This window comes from Mizuhopecten yessoensis, unplaced genomic scaffold (genome assembly GCF_002113885.1).
Source record: "Mizuhopecten yessoensis strain PY_sf001 unplaced genomic scaffold, ASM211388v2 scaffold11065_2, whole genome shotgun sequence".
Taxonomy (NCBI): domain Eukaryota; kingdom Metazoa; phylum Mollusca; class Bivalvia; order Pectinida; family Pectinidae; genus Mizuhopecten; species Mizuhopecten yessoensis.
Window position 1 is genome coordinate 213,705 of NW_018408862.1, and position 22,803 is coordinate 236,507.

The 22,803-nt window shown below is 35.6% G+C and overlaps 1 protein-coding gene across 1 annotated transcript; it reads left to right on the plus strand.

The window, feature by feature from the left end:
* Positions 1-2,261: 2,261 nt before the first annotated feature.
* Positions 2,262-22,383, plus strand: LOC110465237 (5'-nucleotidase domain-containing protein 3-like). The gene is made up of 16 exons (XM_021520937.1): positions 2,262-2,443; positions 2,934-3,109; positions 3,512-3,586; positions 4,291-4,346; positions 8,224-8,314; positions 9,384-9,452; positions 9,988-10,044; positions 10,493-10,553; positions 11,351-11,453; positions 12,113-12,214; positions 12,718-12,802; positions 13,145-13,231; positions 15,410-15,463; positions 15,863-15,949; positions 16,875-16,939; positions 18,926-22,383. Exons 1-16 carry the CDS (start codon positions 2,272-2,274, stop codon positions 19,137-19,139), a joined length of 1,554 nt encoding a protein of 517 aa, XP_021376612.1. The 5' UTR covers positions 2,262-2,271; the 3' UTR covers positions 19,140-22,383.
* Positions 22,384-22,803: the final 420 nt, after the last annotated feature.

The following is a 22,803-nucleotide window of genomic DNA, read 5'->3' on the forward strand; positions in this document are numbered from 1 at the left end:
GGAAAGGATTGGGCAATCATGTCAAATACCGTGAGACACTTACACTAGATCTGTCGTTTTGACTGTAAACATGCTAATTTATGCACTGTTAATATTTCTGTGTAATTTTCTTCAGCAAGTAAAATTGACATTATGTTTACCTGTCTTGAATCTTCCTTTATTTCAAAATCCGTTACCACTGTCTATTGTTACTCAAATCGCTAGTCAATATACAAGTACCTCTGTTTAAAATTACATTTTGTTAGTTTTACCTGGATTAGGTATAGGTAGCCGCCATCAAGATGTACGACTCATTGATAAAAAACAACTGAATTAAGATTTACCTGGATAAGATATAGGTAGCCGCCATCAAGATTTACCTAGATTAGATAAAGATAGCCGCCATCAAGATTTACCTGGATTAGGTATAGGTAGCCGCCATCAAGAATTACCTTGATTAGGTATAGGTAGCCGCCATCAATATAGTTATAATGTGCTGCTGAGCACCCACTTTCCAGGTTCAGATATAATTATATTTAAGAATTGAAATCAAGTTTTCTTTGTTATAGTTAAATAACATGCATTTCTACAGGACTTGACAGTGGACTCCTCAGTGGTTTAATATTATTTCATTTTCAGAAGTATAACTAAATTATTTGTTGGAATTATTATTTTTGAAATCTATCATTTAAATTCACGTAGCAGACTATCTCTCCCTAATAAGGCGTAGGACAACTTATAATGTAACAGGTTCCAAATTTATTGAGTGTTGAATGTGTTGTAACTGATATGTATGCTTTGTTATGAACGCTTTATTATGTATGTGAGGTAATGGGAATGGTTATCATTTGTAATTTGAATGTTGATTACATGTCATGATTATAATTATATTTGTAAATGGAAACAATTTATTAACAGTATTGATTGTTAAAAAATCTTCAAGAATAAATCCTGATGTTTCAGTTGAGCTGTTTGTTTTTTTGTTTAATGAATATTCTACAGCAAGGTGAGTCGTTCAAGGAGAACTTGCACACTATTTTGCAATAGAGTTAAGGAGATATGCTACCTTACTGATTTCTTTTCTTTTTTCTTTTCTTACATGACTAGGGAAAACATAGCATTATTGATATCAGGAAGTTAATCTTCATTTTGGGCAAATAAAGCACAGTTTTGCAAGGGCAAGCCACCCGTATTCAGCTGTAAAACTAGGGGAAAACATCAGTGCTTTGTGACTTGCAGTAGAATGCATTGAATTTATGTAAAAATGAGTGAATTTTGAAGGAAAAAAATGAAAGACATAATTTTTTGTAAAATAATGTCAATAAAAATGATACTGCCATAGATTAGTATTGCATTAATGTATAGCAATTTAATAAAGGCTGAAATTGTGTCAAATAAATTATCTATAAACGATTAAAAATGGACATTTTATAATAAAACCATATACACATTCTTGAAAAACTTCACAGTACTGAAATAGGTAGCCGGTTTCCGGAAGTACAGAAAAATGGACACATGTGACTCATTGATAAAAAACAACTGAATTAATGCCTGGATTGCTTTGAAATACTTAAATATTGAGAAAACACTTTTCTGTCTATAATAAACATACAATATTCATCACAACTCTAGACTCATTAGAATATGCAGAAATTGTGAGTCTGCAAGTCTCCCTTCATTGGATTTTCAACTAGGGATGTACTTTCTATTTCCGTTGATCAATACACTCAATCGATCTTTCCTATGTTCTGTTTGAATTGAACTTAATCAACAACATCAGGAAGTACTTGAGAGATAGAATTTCTATGCTTGTATCATCTGAAATGGAAACCTATTCTATGCTATATGGCAATTTCAACAAGATTTTTTAAGTAATTTATTTTCCATAATACCTGGTTACTTTTAAACAATAGAGAAAAAGGTGTGGCCATCTTGTTTTTGACTGAATTACTACTTTAACTCATTCACCCCTGAAGTTTCATAATGAACTACTCCAACCTTTGAATTGGAAGGGTTCAAATGTGTCTGCAGGGGTGAATGAGTTTAACTTGTAATATTCATAAAGTTTCCCGATCAGTCACAAAATTCGATATGCATAATTAGGGACCATGGGACTTATTTTCTAAAAGTATTGCTTAAATAAATTTGATCTAAATTCACTTTGAAGGGCACTGATATGTGATGCTTCTGCCGACATCATTAATACAACGGGTGAACAATACAGACCCATTGAACCTCTTTATAATGCTACCGGAAATTGGATAGAGTAGCCGCCCCTTTTGCCGGTCAATCATGAATGTCAACACAGTCAGACGATTTTTAGGTACTGCAAAAACTATCGCAGTCACACGACAAGGAATTAAGAAGACACTCGTAAGAAGCTGTTCTGTGAAAACTTTCGAACACAAACTCAAACGAGATGACTGGCTGCAGAGATACCAAGTGGAAAAAGAAAAAGCACATGGTAAAAAGCCGGTTTCTACTAAAACGCACCACAGGGGCTTGCATGGTTTTGTATGCTTGTATAAACTTATATGATAAAATTAGCTGGCAGCACCTATATATAAGCACTATATGTAGGTATTTCTAACTAATTTTGTCATATAAGTCTATACAAGCCCCTGTGAACGCACACTACCAGTACTGTATTCACAGTATCTTCCATCATTGGAAAGCTCATTTTGAGTACGTACAATTCCCCTCGTTTGCATGATTATCAAAGGAAATCTATATTCAGGCAAAACGGCTTCGTAACAATGTACGAGTTCAGGGGTAAAATAGTTGTAACCAAATTTCAGCACTAGGTTGGTTGGTTGGTTGATGGGTTTATCGCCTACATGAGTAGTACATGATTCCACGTGTACCCCCATACGGGTTTCATCTCACTGACGGAAGTCGGTGTTCTGTCGGCATATTTCAGCACTATGAAACCATGACCTTTTGAATTGTTTCAGATGTTACAGGAGTCAGACAGGTTAATCCGAAAGCCATATTTGCCAACAATGAGACGGGTCTTGAAAGCATTGACGTCTATGGATTTGATTATGACTATACATTGGCCTCGTACACTCCAGCCTTGCATCAGCTCATCTATGACCTGGGTCGCGAGAGTCTTGTCAATAAATACAGGGTAGGTCAATGCAGAGCAGGGTCACTCAGGACTGTACAAGTTCAAAATGAAAGTTTATTATAATGACCGTAAATTTGATGAGTCTTCTAGGGTCAAAGAGTTCATATATCTAATTTGAAAACAAGCATATATAAATATCTCTTTATTTTACTCATTGCAATATCTAAATATCTGATTTGATAAAACCTGATGACAGTACCAAGATGGGTTTTTCTAAGACCTCCTGCATGCTTCAATCCGTTATTACAAGAAAGATTAATATATAACTTTGAAAAAACTTGTGTTTTAATGGTTGTAACGTAATATAGTTTGTATTGCATAGATGTTTCTTTTGATAATTACGATATGCAGATAAATGATTTATAAAAATCCTATCTAGATGCTGCTTTTTTATCATTACAGTATCCAGATTCCATCATGAACATCAAATATGTGAAGGACTTTGCTATCCGTGGGCTTCACTATGACATTCAAAGGGTGAGCTTCACTATAAATAGATATGTTAAGTCACAAACACGTGTGTGTGGTCGGTAGGCGCAGTGGATAGTGCACTTGCCTTTTACCAAGGCGCGGTCAGGGTTTGACTCCTCGATCAGATGTGAAAAGGTACGTATTAGGTCACCTGCCCGACCACGTGGGTTTTCTTTGGGTACTCCAGTTTTCTCCTACGGTCAGACCCCCTGCACTAACACCCCGGGCCAACAGGAGGATTAGTATAAGTTTTAATAACTTGTTTCACAATTGCTGTAAAATAAATAAACTTTACATTTGTTATTACCATAAGATTATCATCTTATTATAATTCCCACTGATTTTTATTGATGTGTGTACTTTCTGAACACAAGTTTGTCCAAACTTCCAAAATATTTACAGCATGCCATGGATTGTTGAAACGATATTCTTTATAAGAATATACACAAGCCTGAAGGTAGTTATTAAATGAAATATATTTCAATATCAAAACTTTTTTTCAGAGTTATATATGTATCCCTTTCTCATACAAAAAATGTTGCTGATTAACTATGTATTTTATATTTTTTATGTATTTAGTTAAAATTTTACTTAAGTATGGTACTAGATAAAATTACAATTTCACCAACAGTTCGGTGTGCTTTTTTTAAACGAATCAAAAGTCTGTCTCAGTTTCTTCTTTATCTTTAACTTGTCTTTCATTCACACAGGGCCTAATGATGAAACTTGACTCCTTCCACAACATACAGCTTGGTACAGTGTTCAGGTAAATAGTCATTAGTGTGACATTTTATTGAGGTGTCTGTAATAATAATTCCTTCTTAAATGTATTTGAAGAAAAGTGGTACTATTTCATAACACCTGGAAACTTTCTTAATTCCAATTTAGTTAATAGTGGACCCAAAAATACTTTCAAACATGTACTTGCCAATTCTCCCTTTCTTTAAAGTGGACTGTCTTTTTCATCGTCATTTTTATGTGACCATCTGTTTTGTCAAGAGTACAACTTGATTGCTATTCCAACTTAATTCATTAAATCAACTAAAGTTGTGTATCTTTGGGAGGCTGAATAATGTTTACGAAATGTAGACATTGACTCCAATTAAATACAGAGTTACAGCCCTTTGTTCATTTTTCATACCAATACTTGCCCAAAGCATCAATGTCTTGCCAATTCACTTAAATTCAACAAACTAGCTACTTGCATATCTAGAGAAGGTGGAATGTTGTATATTTCATTTTGGTCTCACTGTAGATGCATGACCCTTTGTTTATCTTTTAAATATATATTTCTTTATGATGATTTGAAAGATTGGCAAACACTTTAAGTAATACTTAAACAGAAGATTGATTTAAGAGGTAAACTCAAATAAGAGCACCCTGACTTATTCCTTTTGTTAATGAAGTAAACTTAATTAGTATGTTTTCCAATTTTAACATAGCAGAAAGGTTCTAAGTATCATTGTTCATTTTAAAATGAATTTAAATAATGCTACATGACATGTGATAGCTGATATTGTTCCACCTGTGTGACTCTAATAGTCTAGTTTACTTTTGAAATCAGAGGGTGTGTAATTTTACATGCATCACATTTTCCACTGACAAATTACACATGATGTTAAGGAAAATATGCTTTTTTTAGCTCACCTGGCCCGAAGGGCTAGTGGGATGGTGCGGCGTCTGTCCAGCGTCAATATTTTACTGTTAAACGATTTCTTCTGAATAACCGAAATGCCCAGGGTGATGATATTTGGCCAGTAGCATGCTGGGATAAAGGGCTACCAAGTTTGTTCAAATGAATGACCTTCACTCATATTCAAGGTCACAGGGGTCAATTGTCTTAAAGGTTTTTTAAACAACTTCTTCTGAATAACCAAAAGGACCAATATGGTGATATTTGGCCAGAAGCATGCTGGGATGAAGGGCTACAAAGTTTGTTCAAATGAATGACCTTCTTTTATATTCAAGGTCACATGGGTCAAATGTCTAAAAAGAACTTTAAACAACTTCTTCTGAATAACCGAAATGCCCAGGGTGATGATATTTGGCCAATCTGATTAAAATCATCTGTTACATGGCTCCGCCTGAACATCTGAATGTGTCCCGGTCAGGCTCACATTCAAGTGACCTTTAGATGAACCTTGCCAGCGAATCGGAATATCATGGTTGATAGATAAATAGCGAGGGGTATCAAACAGATTAGTTTTCCAAAACAATTATGGTGGCGGGAACTGACGTTCCTACGATGCCAAGAAAAACGTACCCATTGGGTAATACTTGCGTATGCAACACCGCCATACAGTCTTTCTTCTCTAATAAAGCCTCGAATATCTTTTTCTGTTAGGGTTTCAGATGATCAATCTCAAATAACTTCAGAACTTTCGCGTCATTCTCATCAATGTCCGTCATATTTGTTACAACTCCGAGCGCCCATTTGAAAGAGGGTCTCTGATTGGTCAAAATTTGATGAGTATTTATAAATATAAAGGTCACCTGAATGTGACCCTGACCGCGGCACACTCAGATGTTCAGGCGTAGTACGAAGTTAACGAAGCCATGTAACATATGATTTTAATCAGATTGGATATTTGGCCAGTAGCATGCTGGGATGAAGGGCTACCAAGTTTGTTCAAATGAATGACCTTCACTCATATTCAAGGTCACAGGGGTCAATTGTCTTAAAGGTTTTTTAAACAACTTCTTCTGAATAACCAAAAGGACCAATATGGTGATATTTGGCCAGAAGCATGCTGGGATGAAGGGCTACAAAGTTTGTTCAAATGAATGACCTTCTTTTATATTCAAGGTCACATGGGTCAAATGTCTAAAAAGAACTTTAAACAACTTCTTCTGAATAACCGAAATGCCCAGGGTGATGATATTTGGCCAATCTGATTAAAATCATCTGTTACATGGCTCCGCCTGAACATCTGAATGTGTCCCGGTCAGGCTCACATTCAAGTGACCTTTAGATGAACCTTGCCAGCGAATCGGAATATCATGGTTGATAGATAAATAGCGAGGGGTATCAAACAGATTAGTTTTCCAAAACAATTATGGTGGCGGGAACTGACGTTCCTACGATGCCAAGAAAAACGTACCCATTGGGTAATACTTGCGTATGCAACACCGCCATACAGTCTTTCTTCTCTAATAAAGCCTCGAATATCTTTTTCTGTTAGGGTTTCAGATGATCAATCTCAAATAACTTCAGAACTTTCGCGTCATTCTCATCAATGTCCGTCATATTTGTTACAACTCCGAGCGCCCATTTGAAAGAGGGTCTCTGATTGGTCAAAATTTGATGAGTATTTATAAATATAAAGGTCACCTGAATGTGACCCTGACCGCGGCACACTCAGATGTTCAGGCGTAGTACGAAGTTAACGAAGCCATGTAACATATGATTTTAATCAGATTGGATATTTGGCCAGTAGCATGCTGGGATGAAGGGCTACCAAGTTTGTTCAAATGAATGACCTTCACTCATATTCAAGGTCACAGGGGTCAATTGTCTTAAAGGTTTTTTAAACAACTTCTTCTGAATAACCAAAAGGACCAATATGGTGATATTTGGCCAGAAGCATGCTGGGATGAAGGGCTACAAAGTTTGTTCAAATGAATGACCTTCTTTTATATTCAAGGTCACATGGGTCAAATGTCTAAAAAGAACTTTAAACAACTTCTTCTGAATAACCAAAAGGTACAGGATGATGATATTTGACCCATAGCATGGTGAAATGAAGGGCTACCAAGTTTGTTCAAATGAGTGACTTTGACGTTCATTCAAGGTCACAGGGATTGAATATGTTCAAAATCTTAAAACAGCTTCTTCTGAATAACCAAATTACCCAGGGTGATGATATTTGGTCAGTAGCATGCTGGGATGAATAGCTTTACAGTTTGTGCAAATGAATGACCTTTACTCATATTCAAGGTCACAGGGGTCAAATGTCTAAAAACCACCTTTAAACAACTTCTTCTGAATAACCAAAATGCCCAGGATGTTGATATTTGGTCAGTAGCAGACTAGGATGAAGGGCTACAAAGTTTGTTTAAATGAATGACTTTGACTTATATTTAAGGTTACAGGGGTCAAATATGTTTGAAACTTTTAAACAACTTCTTCTGAATAACCAAAATGTGCAGGATGATGATATTTAGCAAGTAGCATGCTTGGATGAAAACCTATCAAGTATTTTAATTTGAATAACCTTGACCCACTTTCAAGGTCACATTTGGTCAAATATGTGTAAACATTTAAATGACCTTATCTTAATAAACACAAGGATAGGGTGGTGTTATTTTGAACGTTGCAACCTGAGATGAGGGGCTGTAAAATTTGTTCAGCGTAATAATTACGACCTTATTGGACTTTTAAGGTCACAGGGGTGAAATGATTTTTAAATCTTTTATCAGGTTCTTTTAAATGACTTATAGTCATAAATACTGATATTTTGCCTGTAGTTTTATTTTAGATCACTCTTAAGGTTACAAGATTTAGACCAGCTGAGCAATGCAGGCCCATTGGGCCTCTTGTTGTTTTTGGGTTTTGTTTCAATGTATTAAAAATAAACCAACATGTTCAGTCTTCACATGATCTATTTAATGTACATGACAATTTGTGTGTTGATGTTTACCAGAGGACTGCAGCAGGTGCCAGACAGTGAAGTGAAAGCCTATTACAATGGAACCCACGTCGGTCTCAAAGATATGAACACTTTCTATGGAACCGTGAGTTGAAATAAATTCTTTATTTTTTTAATGTCGTCTGCTTAGGGACATTAAAGAATGCTTGGGATCATCATCTTTTCTATTTCTGCACTTTTTGTGAGAAAAAAAGTGTATTCATTGTCTTTCTATACACACACACACTACCTCTCACATACTTTCTACAGCTTGACCATGTTTAATGGTGTACCCATTGTGTTTTAAAGGAAACGTAAATTAAATTAAATCTTCATATTTACATTTCCTTTCTGCATAAAGTAAACCTACCATTTACCAAGATGTGTTATCATGGAAAGTGTTTTATCAGAACTGTATTGCATACCATCATAAGTATTCTAAAAGATCAATCCTTATTTGTCCTAAATGGTACTTGTACTAGATTTTAGTACGGCTGTGTTACCCTCCAAGTCTCTCGGATTCAAATAATGAACACTAATCGTTGTGTTAACTGTTGCGTTAGTCCTCAAGGGTTAACATAGACGTGTGCCTAGCTCAAAGGCCTCATCTAGGACTGCCAAATAACATAGATACAGTGTAATATCATATCACATCATTATCAGGTGCAAATAGGCAGGAAATACAGGTCATCATCCCCTGACCCCGACAGGTCATATACTAAGCCTTATCTGACATAAGACAATTAATTCTATGGCCAGCACCGGTGCACTGATCATGACAGCCAGCAATTAATTTTATATCTCTAAACTACAGGACAACAGGAAACTCTATAATTGAACATAAACATTGTCTCAATTACACTTGGTCATTTATTTTATCTCAACAGGCTGCAGATTGCTGTTTGTAACATTTCAAAATAATATAGTTCACTTTATTAAAACATTGTATGAACACATTGGTCTCTACAGTGTAGGACTCCATTACTCTTTACACTAACTACAACTAGACTAGATTATTTTGATGAACTTTATTCTATGGATGATGGAGTCCTACACTGTAGAGACCAATGTGTTCATACAATGTTTTAATAAAGTTTTACCACAAGCGAACAAATCAAATTTTCCTGACTTGATATGACATTCAACTGGGTGTTTTTAATCCGCTGATGTTTTAGGGCCCCATGCATCAGCTTGTTGACCTGTTTGCTGTTCCCGAGATGACACTTCTTGCTGATGTTACTGAGGTAAGTTCACAATCTGTACAGATCCTTTAGTCTTTTACCAAGTTGTTTACAATGAAAATTGTACGAGTTGTTTTAGTTATTTGTGTAAGGGAATGCTTATATACATGGACCTTTTGGGTCAAAAAATGATTTTAATAGGCTGAATTAAAGCAAACTGAACATTTTTATAAGACTTTCAATACGGAATCAATTGAAAAATGACCCATCACTGAAGTGGTGGCGAGTTATTTGGAATGATCTTTATATATACTGTACATCAATTTAAACAAGTAACATACATGTACCTTTCACTTGATGTATATATTATTTTGGTGCGAGATTTTGAAATATGCAAAATTCCGAGTTGTGAAATGTGTAAATAAAAATGTTTGATCCATTTTTTTTTTTAAAATAACAACACTTACTGCTAAATCACATTAGCTTTAGATCTAGATTTTACTATACAAATAACACTATATGAGAGTTCAATTAGTGAGTTATCTTTCTTGCATATAGGTGACGTAATCATTAATGCATTTTAATTTGTCTGCTTCAGTTTTTTATGCAGAAGGAAATCCCTTATGATCCAGAGTATGTGTTTTATGATGTGAGGGTAAGTTTCTGTCTAGTGGTGCTGCATGTGTTTATGAAAACTTGACAAAAGAAATTTGTTATAAACTATTTCAGGTGAAATAGGTAGCTGAAATCACATACATGTACATGTACTGGTAAAAATTACATTGTATGAACATAACAAGCACGCTGCACTGACAGAAGCATGAGAAGGGGATCGACATCGACAGGAAATCAAATCAAAAAGCACTAGACTGTCTCTTACTAATCTTTACATCAAACTCTTGTGTCTTTGAAATGAACTGTGTTAAAGATTGGAAATGTTTTTTACAGACTAGCGCCATTCTTTGTTCAAACTAAGGTCAGAACTGGTGATCTTTTAAGTCAAATACTTTCAATAAAAAGGTAGAATGTGTAATTTATTTACCAAAAAAAATAAATCCATTTAGTATTCCTAATGATGAGTGACTATTTTGTTTACTTTACAGTCAGCTGTTCAGGGTGTTCACATGTCTGGAATTCTACATGCAAAAATAATGGAAGACCTAGGTAAGAAGTAGAGTTATATATCATCATATTGACATGAATGTTACTATCTAAGTAGGATTTAGAAAACAGTACAGTATTAAATACAGGATGACATTACCGTGCATGCCTACACAGTTTTATTTCGTAACTTTTGTGAATGGGTAAACTATATGAATTGTTTGGAAAAGTATGTAAAATTAATGGGCTTAATGAGACAATGTCATGAATAAAGGATCAATTGTCACTTATAATAGATATTAAGGGATGAAAACTAGATTTACTGACAATAAGCGAGTAAAATGTGAAATACTATGTTAATAAATACATTGTGTTGTGCTAAAGAACATCAGCTTTACAATAAACTTAACAAGTCTTCAGTCTATGCAACTTGGTGGAATTACAATCAGGTTGTCACAAGTCAGCATGGTGCTGTAAACAATGGCTCTGGAGCCATTACCGTATTATCTTTAGACCCTGTCATTGATGTATTTAACTATAAAAATATATAGATACAAAAAAATGAGTCTAAGCACAAACAGTAGATGCTCAGAGATTACATTCTAGCAACCATCTGAAGGTAGATTTAAATAAAGAAATTAAAATAGTAATACATTTATTGCACAAATAAACGGAAAATATCATTAAAAATCTGTTGTGACAGATAAATGATATATTAATTCTTGTATTGTGAACTGATATATTGTGATATGATAAATCACAACTTTTTATTGCAGTCCTAGTCATTATGTAGCCTTTTGGTTGTTGGGAAGACATGTACATTTAGCTTTCTGACTGTAGGATAACAATTTTTCTTTCAGCTAAGTACCTGGAGCGAGGGCCTGAAATAGCACAAGTACTTAACCGTCTCATCGACTCCAACAAAAAGCTATTTCTCATCACCAACAGTGGCTTCCCCTTTGTGTGAGTACATTTACCTTACATAAACTTGTCACAATATGTAGACATAATCATCTCTGATGTAATTGTTCATTTGATGATGGAGTACAAGACAAGGCCCCATTCCCGCTGTCCTATANCCACTGACCATGCTTAACCCTTTCACCACTGTAGACCGTAATGGACTCATCCAGATGAATGTATGGTAGAGTCTACTCAAGTTACCTAGGGGTGAAAGGGTTAATGTTGCTGAACTATTCAGCACATCCCAGGAAATACTGCATTGCTGTAAGAGCCAGCTTGTCTGTAAAGCAGCATTTTTCCCTCATCTAGTTGGATTTGTTTGCAGTCCTGCTGAGAACATACCTGTAGAACTACAGCTCTGAACTGTATGCAGGAATCTAAATGCTTAACAGTGCTCTTGTAAATACATACAATGATATAGTTGGAAAATCAGATCTCTGTGAACAAGTTGTTGGAGACATGCAGGAATTAAATAATTGACAATATATAACATTCATCATTGAATCAATGAAGTTTTGGGGACTCAATCTTGAATAAGTAAAACAGTGGCACGATATTCTAAAAACTAAACCCCTCTTAGAAGAACACAGACTGTTTCCTGGTCGCATCAATGTCCAGGGTAAGTAGGTGTAAATGTATATAACGTATTTGTCTTACAGGAATGCTGGGATGAAGTACCTGATAGGAGATGAGTGGATGGACCTGTTTGAAGTCATTGTATGTAACGCAAGGAAACCAAAGTTCTTCAACGAGTCATCAAGGTATGAAGTCAATCAGTGTTTAATGTGATTGAGTTATGTAACATGGAAACCCAACTATAAAGAATGTCACAAAATTATTTGAGGCTTCTGATTGGCTGAGACCTTTTGGTGTATAACTTTTTTTCTGGTAAGATTTTGTTGCTACTAAGTGATGAATGGTATTTGTTGTATTACAAACTTGTGGTTGGCTTTTAACCAATAGAACAAAAACCAAAGTGATCATTGCAGCTTCAGCTTGACTAAAATGGAAGAAATATTCAAACAATAATACGGCACGGCCCTCGCAGGCCGTGTGAAGTTTAATTTGTAATTGATGTAATTTTTAATTATGCAGTTGTAAAATTCAAAATTAAACAATGCCATAAATACCTGGGTGTTACTTTTTCCCAATAAATGAAGTACAGTGAAACTCTTGCATAGCACATGGGGACCAGAGAGAGGATGTCTTATAATGAAATGATAATACTATAAATTATACAATTTGGTGTGTCACTCTCTTTCAGACCATTCAGAATTTATGATCCGTGTAAAAAGCTTCAATACTGGGACAGAGTCTCTCGTTTACGTAAAGATCAAGTTTACCAAGAGGTAAGTTAGGTTGATAAGGAAATTTTGAAGATATACTGCTGTTTACACGGAATGTTTGAAAATTTGAATACTGGTGTATATCTATAATTTCACATATCAAAAATGCGATTGAAATGTGTCAATTGGTATTTCTCAATATAAAAACAACAGGGCCCTTTTATTCGTTGTAAAATGAAAAGATCTAAAATGATGTTTACATGTGTTCACACAGATATTGAAATATTGTTTGTGGACACAAATAAGGTTGATTGTTATTTTTCAGGATTTTTTTCCCACATAATTATTCATTTTTCTGTTCAGATACTGATTTCTTATTTACTTTCAATATTTATCTTTTTTCAGGGGAACTTTAATTTTTTTAGACAGATGACAGACTGGCATGGGGCTAAGGTGCTGTATTTTGGAGACCATGTTTACAGTGATTTAGCAGTAGGTATAAGTAGAAGAGATTACTTGCTGGATTATCATTGCTTTGTTTGCCAAATATAATGTCCGTCTGTTGATTGGTACAGAAATATTTTCTCCCAATACTTCAAATCCATGTGACACACCAGAAAGACTTCAGTAAAATGGATGTTACCACAAACCGTTGAACCATCCAATTTTTGGGGTGTCGGCTGTCATATTTTTTACCTCAAATTGTTACTTTTGACTTAAGTATATTTCCTTAATCTTGCTTTCGTTATTATCAAAAATATTTCTATTACTGTTATTTTCATTTTCTCCATCTGAACATTTTTGAAAGTTAATCTGTTTGGTTTTTGCTGTGGTGTATACTTGATTATGATAAAAAAAATATGCAATACTTAACAACAGTACCGAGGTATATTGCATTGTGATATAAAGTTTGACAGCAATTCTCCATTCAGATCAGAAATTAAAATCAGGAGTTTGCTAATAAAAAAAGGTGGTTATGCTTGACATTTTAGTATGTTATGGAAGAAAAGGGTCTACTGGAAGCATGTGAAGATCGCTAATCATATAGATCATTTATAACTTTCATTGGTTTCAACATTTTAAAAATAGATGCTTGGAAAATCTTGCATCTTTAATTAAAATTGAAATTAACAATGAAAAAAAAAGAAGAATTTAATAATTATAATAATAATTTGAGGTTCTTATATACCGCTTTATTTCAACCTTCTGCTTAGGTTGTCTCAAAGCGGTTCACAAATTATGAGGGCCCCGTATCGGAGATACGGGTGCCCTATAGTAATCACTCTGTCTGTCTGTCTGTCTGTCTGTCCGTCCGTCCACAAATTTGGTATCTATGAACCGATGTACATGAAACTTGGTCAAGATGTTCAGTTCACAAAAATACACATTAAGGTAAAAAGTCAAGGTCAAAGGTCAAGGTCATAAGGTTCAAAGGTCAAGGTCAAATTTTTACATATTTTCACTGATGAACATTTTGTTATGACATTATGAAGCAAAGTTGATCAGAATTAAACAAGGAGTCAACTGACATAAGGTCAAGGTCAACGGGTCAGGGGTCAAGGTCAAATTTTGTAGCTTTTCACAGTCGAAAATTTCGCTATGACATTATGAAGCAAACTTGTTCTGAATTAAACAAAGAGACAAACTGAGGAAAAAATTGAGGTCAAAGGTTAAGGTCATGAGATTCAAAGGTCAAGGTCAAATTTTGCCTCTTTTCCCTGATGAACATTTTGTTATAACATTATGAAGCAATGTTGTTCAGAACTTAACACAGAGTCAACTGACCTTAGGTCCAGGTCACGGGGCTCAAAGGGTCAAGGTCAAGTTTTGTATTTTTCACTGATGAACATTTTGTTATGATATTAAGAAGCAAAGTTGGTCTGAATTAAAGAATAAGTCAACTGACCAAAGATCAGGGTCACTGGGTTAATGGTCAAGGTCATTTGGGTCCAAAGGTCAAAGACAAAGTGGATCTCTGACTTTGACCCTGGCTCTTGATGGAAGAGGTATATAAGATGAAATAAAACAAATCAAAGATAACAAATGAGTGTTGCGCTGGTATTTACATTTCTGTTAGCCCAGCAAATATGGAGGTGGAAGGAAACTAGACTCCCATCATAGTACATGTAAAATGTATATTTTGCTTCCTTGCGATTCTTTTTGAAGTCCAAATGTCAAACGTCAAGCTCAGCTATATGGGCAGATCGCTTCTTGATGATTATGGGGGATATATTGCCACAAGACGGGGCCCTTACTGACCTGTCAGTGTTCTAGTTATCCGAGGTTATAGGGCCTTGGCAACCAGCCAATATCTGTCTCAACTCCCTGGGGAGCATATACAGCCGGTGCTGCTATTTCGGCACTCACAGCTAGCATTCTACAATTCTAGCACTGCTCAACCACGTCCTCATTAAGAGCTGAGTAGACTGGAACAAGCAAAGTAAAGAATCTTGCTCAAAGATACAACACAGGATGGGAGCCCGGCATCCTACCACTAGACTATCGTGCCTCCTTTGTATTATTATTTTAGATACTACACTAAAATCATTTCCACCCTGTGCTGTGTTTGCACATTAAAATCACCATATCAACATTTATCAATATATTAACATATATTAATTAACATATATTTCGTTACAATGTGGTATGATTGTATAATATGTTTTGTAGGACCCATCTCTGAAGCATGGATGGAAAACAGGTGCAATTATTCCGGAACTGGAGGTAAAAAAAAATCAGCTATACTTTAACACATGCATCTCTAACAACTGAAATCATTATTCAATAAAAAAATGAAATTTTGTTTTTGATGTTGTTACAATAAATTTAATAATAAATTCTTTTGTTTAGGCAGGGTAACATATTAGATGTATGTTTAGTTTATAATACGGACCTGTAAACATTACTTTGTGGTTTAAGATTTTTGCAGCACTGGTACTCAGGTGTCTCCATGTGCTAGCAGGCACAGGACAGACAGGTTCAACTCAAAGTGTGGAGGACACTAAACTAGAATTGGAAATAGTTGTGTAGAAAATATTTGGGCAGACATTGGTGAAATAATAGCTTGTCTATGTTAAATTTGATGTTTTATCTGTTATTGAAATGAAATGAATGTTTATCCAGACAGAGATAGGCAAGTCGAATTCAGAGGATTTCCAGGCGGCTGTGAGATGGCTGTGTGTGCTTCAGGACCTGATAGAAGAAATACAGGTATGTTGTACATAAGAAGATATTATACCCTATCTCTGGGTAGGAAGGGGTCTACGGGCTCATAGACCCCGTCTGTTCTTTATAGACCCCTTGCCTTTGGCTCAGGGTCTATAAAGACCAAAGGGGTCTGTGAGCCAGTAGAGTCAGTAGACCCCTCCTAAACCCAGAGATAATGAGTTTGTCATCCTGCAAAATTATAAGGCACTTTGTGAGTTTGAGCTTGACTGCTACAAAAATAGCCCTACCAAATATCTTTTCGGCAATATTTCGCACAATACACAACCATCTTTGCAATAGGCACCCTACCGGCACCCTCACGCCATCTTCGTTGTTATGAAGAGAGATTCTACTTTGAGTTATCTCCCCTCGCACATGCTTTTATAGACCCCGGCAGAGCGGGGTCTATAGAATTATAGACCCTGGCAAGATATCCAATCAGAAATAGTGTTACAAACTAGAAGGGTGGCAATCTACTGATAGTCTCCACTCACATCTGTTTTGTTGCAAGAATATTTTATCACTTTTAAAGTTCTTGCTGCTTCATCTCTTCAGAAAAGAATCTTCTGTCTCACAAAAGGGGATATGCTTTAGTGACTATATATTTATCATACATTGTAATAAAGCCGTTACATAGATTTTCTTGATTGATTGATGGGGCTTTACGTCCTTGTTTCGGTTATAAGATTTTCCTTATGACACACGTTTAATAAAGCCTTCAGCTAAACTGATTGGCGGGTTCCATGTGGATTGTATTTATGTAAGTTGGAACGACCCTATTTCTGACAAGCGTAAAAATGACAACTGCTAGCAAAATGAATTTCAAATAATGCAATTCCCTGATCATTGTATATCACCAGAGAAATTTCCTTGATTTATACAGATTGACAATTGTTTGATATTTTTTGGGGTTTTTTTTCGCTACCAGGTTGACCAGTGCCCAGAAGTCAAGGAAATCTTGCACATTTGGCTTCAAGAAAGAGATGAGATTAGGTAGGTCATATGTTGTATTATCATACCTCTACTTATTGTACACTATATAAAAGTAATACCATAGAATTGGCTATTTCCTTGAAATCACCACATTAGGGAATTAGTTCACAAAAAGGGTACATTAGCTGGGAGAACTAAGACCCAGTGAATTAGTTAAGAGGATGGGGGTGGCTTGATCAAGTTATCGACCAATCAGCATCGAGGGAGGCGGGGCTCCAAATTTAGACAGCAACATTCTTATCACCTCGGGAAATAGCCCTGGTCGTGGGGAACCAGAAACTTGGTATATCCCTAATAACCATACTTTAACTGTATACTAACATTGTGAGAGCTTTCACTAGTTATAACTATATTACCTTAATGAGAAGAATCAGTGCAGTTGGCCTGTTGTATCCCACTACATGATTCTTTGAAGGGCCTCTCTGGGGAGTTAAGGGGTTTCCTCTGTGTCCTCTGTGTGTAAAGTAGGGCTGTCACAATATATCAGAAAACAGGTATATCATATCGTACCACAATACAGAGATGAAATATTGCTGTATCGCAATATATTTTTAAAACCTTATTTTATGTTTCTCATTCTGCTTGGTGTTTTAACTTTGCAAATTACTACAAATTCTAACAGATATGCCAATAAGCATAAAACAGACTTTTAATAGTTAAAACTTTGTAATCAATGGTTGGTTTGACAAAAATCTTCAATCTATGTGATCCATATTATATATGATTAAGTTAAATAACATTCTAATAACAACTTATAAAATATCGAGCACATCTTTCCTATGACGATATATCGGGATACGTATCACAATATATTCATTATGTATTGCAATATATATTGTGATACACTCTTGGCGTATCGTGACACCCCTAGTGTATAGGAGACATTGGAGATACGTAGGATAGACCTGCTGTGTGGTATCATACGAGACAACTGATGTGATGAGCCCCCTTCAGTATCGAGTGTCTTCGAGGGCAATGGAGGTTAGAGAGACTAAAATTGATCTGCTGACCCCATTGTCGCACCTTGCACCTCTGCATCTTCTTTTCTGTCTTACCTTTATCTTTTTTTCGCTATGTCCACCTATATGTTTGCACCTATCAGTATAAAATCATGACTGATTTGAGTACATTAATTAAGGATTAACTTGAATACATTTTTTATGTTATGGAGATATAACACAAAAAATTGGGAGTGTACTCTCATCATAAACCGCTTCACGGTTTATTTAGAGTACACTCCCCTTTTTTGTGTTATAGCTCCATAACATAAAAAATATATCCAAGTTAATCCTTATAATTTAATCTACTATACACAATCCCTGTGGAAATCCCCTTTTATTGATGGACTCTTTTCTCAAAGAAAATTATTACGCCGCTGTATCAGCCAATCAAAAGCGACGTTACAAACGGTGACATCATTTTTTTACCTTATGAGCTGATAACATAAATTTTTAAGCCAATGAAAATGCTTGTTACAAGCAAGATTAAATTATGTCCATATGAAAAACAGAACGCAATGATACTTTGCAATAACTTACAAACCATCGAAAAAAAAATGATGAAATTTAAAGGATACCTGCATAACCTACATATGGTTTGCAGTGAACAATGTATAGGTCTCTGTGACCTTCTTTTCTAGATTAAAGGTCAAATAAATACGGAGCAAATCTAATTATTGGCTGATAAGGGGAGACATATTGTTTTGTTCACAAAGCAAAGCTCTGGTTGTCTGTATATAATCTGGAAGTCTGTTCTGAAGGAAATGATGGGTACCTGTAGACAGACTTTCCTGTATACAATGTATACATACAAGTTGTTCAACTCATTCACCCCTGCCGACACATTTGAACTCGTCCAAATCAATGGTAGGAATAGTTCATTATGAAATTTCAGGTGTAAATGAGTTCAGGGTTCATGTGAGATATAAAGCTATCAGACACTCCCTTTCTCTTCAATAAATAACTTTTTATGTTTCCATGTTTGCAGAAACTTCACAAAGAGCCTATTTAACCCAGGATTTGGCAGTATATTTCGGACGTACCACAACCCGACTTACTTCTCCCGCAGACTGGCTCGCTTCGCTGACCTCTACATGTCCGGTGTCGTGAACCTACTAGAATACCCTGTCGACCATACTTTTTATCCACGTAGGATGGCCCTGCCCCACGAGTCACCTACATATGGGAACATAGCAGAATGAGTTGAGTGAAGGAGATTTGGGGGTGGGGGTTTGGATGTGGAAGGATTATTAAAAACTTATAGTAAGGCAGGTAGGTAAAATCTGTTAGTAGCTATAGTAAGTAGTGTGGAGGTGGGTTATCCTGAAAGTGATAGGCAGGTGTTGGTGAGGGCTGAATTGGCAGAACTAGTAGGTAGGGATGGGGTTGGGAAAGTGCCACCAGCACTGGTGCTAGTAGGTAGGGCTGGGCACGGGTTCAGATACAATGCAATGTAGGTATGAAGGTAGATAGGGATATGTGAGAAATGGTTACTGAGGAGGGTTACTAGTCAGTGTGGGGATAAACAGGGACGGTATTTCCCATGTGGTAGATATTGGAGGACGAAAAAGGGTCGCTGAAAAGTACTAGTCAGTGCCGTGATATTTTAGAGGTGGTGGGCAGCAGGGTTGGATGAGAAATAGTTATCGTGAAAAAGGAGTCTGTGATGTGATAAGCTGGGATTGTCCTTAGAGGGTGATCCATGGGAATGGGTGAGAAAGAGTTATCAAGGAGAGGAGGTCAGCTCTGTAATAAATATGAATGCTATTTTGTTTGTAGGTACAGGCTGAACATGTTGTTAGGGATTGGATGGCAAAGGGCTACGAGAGGAAGGTTTATAGAGTTGTGGTAGTGAAGGGTTTTTATGAAAATGGTTTTTAGGAGGGGTTGAGATAGGTGCTGGAAAGGGTAATAGATAGTTGAAAATGCATTTAACAAACTTCAATATCGGAGTGTGGGCTCCATTGATGTGTTCAGGGAAAAATTTTCCCAAGTAAAGAAATTAAAATGTGGATTTGTTTCTTGCAGAAAACTTGAAAGAAAAGTAGGTGTGGGGCTGATTGTAGGGTTTGGTCTCAGTATTTTAAATAACTTAACGTATAAATTTAAGAGAAGTTCTAAAACATCCAAAGCCTCCAGAACCAGCCTTGATTTTGTCTGCCACTGGAACTGATTGAACTACATTTTCACAGCTCAATCTATGTGGACATGGATTCTTAATAAATTTTAGAAATAGATGTGTCATCTTAAAGCAACAAGGAAGGAAGAGGATCAATGCAGTCACACTTGATGTATGGTACATATGTAGTATTCTTCAGGATCGGTGTTAGTTGTTGATATTCAATTCTCTTTAACAATTATTACGCCTTTGCAATTGCATTTACCTAACAAACTTTTCACTGCCAGCTTTTTTTCTTAAAATTGTCTTCCGCTTGCCATAGGAAAAAATCTTCTGTGTTCTGATAATAACTTTTGAAAAGTGTTTGTTACATTTTCTTAAAAGGTCTAAAAAATAATTTTGTGCTTCTGGTTTCATCTTCTAAAAACTGTGGGGGGGTTTCGTAGACAGAGGAATATTTTTGTTTTATTACATTTTTTTTGTATAACTTTATATTATATAGAATGAAGATCTTGATTTTAACAGTGCTTGTCTAAAATTGGCTAAGAAAGTTCCGATAGGTTAATACCAAAAGTTAGGTTCAGTATTGAAACCAGACACAAACATGTTTTTTAGACCTTATATATGAATAAACACATTGATTTTCCACTTGATACATTGATGATTATTATTTAGGTCTGTGCACCCACTGTGTCCTACACAGATCTAGACTGTACATGTGTAAGCAATATTGTATTATGCTCCATTATATTTACAGGAAAAAAAATAATTCCCCTGACTGCTTTAATTTCTATATATAGCATGTCATGATGTTTTAGAAACCTTTCTGTGAGAATACTGCTTCCCTCACCACTGACATAGCTGATGACAAGTGATATATACAGTTCATATGTAATACATGTATTACTGTGTGATACTCATTTAGCGTAAAACTATTGTATAAAAAACTACATCATTAAACCTAGCTACCAATGGCAGTATTTTCTGACATACCATTTTCAACCTAAAAAGCACCCTTGAAAATTGGAATGGTTATATAAAAATCTTACGAAATTCTCAAAAAATAGTGGTAATAGATGTTTTTTTTCAAGTCAGTAAGTTATGGTGAGTACATACTCCGAACAGAAAATGGATTGGGGTTACTAATAAAGGAATAGGCACTTAGGTTGAATATGATAGGAGTGATACATGTACATTCAGAGCATTTACATATACACACACATACAAATTGTACTGTAAGTTTGAAGACTCATTTGTATTGTACATTTGTATACCCATACACCTTTATTTAAGTTTTATACCGTACACACATACAGTCTGCAGTCTGATGTATGTCTGTTCACCTTATGCTGCTGGAAAGTATAACTCGTGTTTTGTGGATATATTTCAGCTTTATTGGACAACGGATGTACAACCACATTTTAACTTTATAATTCATGCATAAACAAACAACTTTGCAAGTATTATAAAAAAAATCAAAAAAAATCTGAGTTCATATTTACCTAGTTATTTCCCTACTGTTTAATATAATGGAGTTCAACTTCATGACTTATTAATCATAGACTTTCGTGCATACTGCAGGTGTTTGATTTTCACTACAACTGTGAACTTTAAAAGAGGTGTTATGTATAAACTCCTGCCCACATTAGTGCTCCTGATAAAGGACTGGGATATGTTTATCTCATGTCTCAATGCACAAGATGTCCGTGCGTGTCTTAGACATAGAAATAAAAGGAGAGGCTACAATTGAGGTGGATTGCTTCAGAAGTGACTTTAAATGTTTCAGTAGGCATGAACTAATTAATCTCATATTGATAAAAAACAGGTTTGTATACATATTTTAAAACATGCCTTTTAGTTGAATTGATACATTTTTGTAGTGTCATGCTGAGAGTCATTGTGATTGTGTTATATAGGGCAAAACGCATTACTTGTTAAAATTTCTTGATTCAGTGTTAGTACTGGAGTTTGTAAAGGAGATGCGTTGTACCACTCACTCACTTCTGTACAGTGTTGTTTATTTTTATAATTAAAGCATTATACAGTAAAACCCCGTTGTAATGCCACCCATTAAACTGCCAAACCCGCATACCACCATTAATTTACTCAGAACGGATTTCCCCAACATTTATGCACATACTGCCATCCGCCATCATATTTCCAAAACAAATGGTTAAAATCACACTATTTTGACCTCGTTAAATACCGCCAATTTGAGTCGAGTACAGGTATATCCAGATGACAGGAATGTTATGTACGTGTGTACATTGTATTGTTACACGTGACTTTCGACTGACCAGGTAATCAGCTGTATGTTTTGCACGCTCAACAATATGATACATTAAATTATAATTTTGGGAAAAAAAACATTCTGAAGTAAAAATAAATAAATTTTAAAGTATAAAGTTCATTTGGTGTGTGGACACTTATACATGTACTGACAAACTTGTTATACCCCAAAATCACAGAGGAAAGGAGGTGGCGGTATAACAAGGTTTTACTGTATATTTATATTTCCTCCACCGCTACTAATGAAGGGAACTAGATACTGGTTTACACTCTGTCTGTCAGTGTGTCACTTTGTCTGGGATATATCTGATATATTCTGTTAACTACAACTGCCCAATTGTGTATGTTAACATGATCTCTTTGGATAGTGGAAGTCACATACTGAAATTGGATCCCGAGCCTCTCTATATACAGAGTTACAGCCCTTTGTTTGCCCTTTGTCACTTTGTGCGACACAC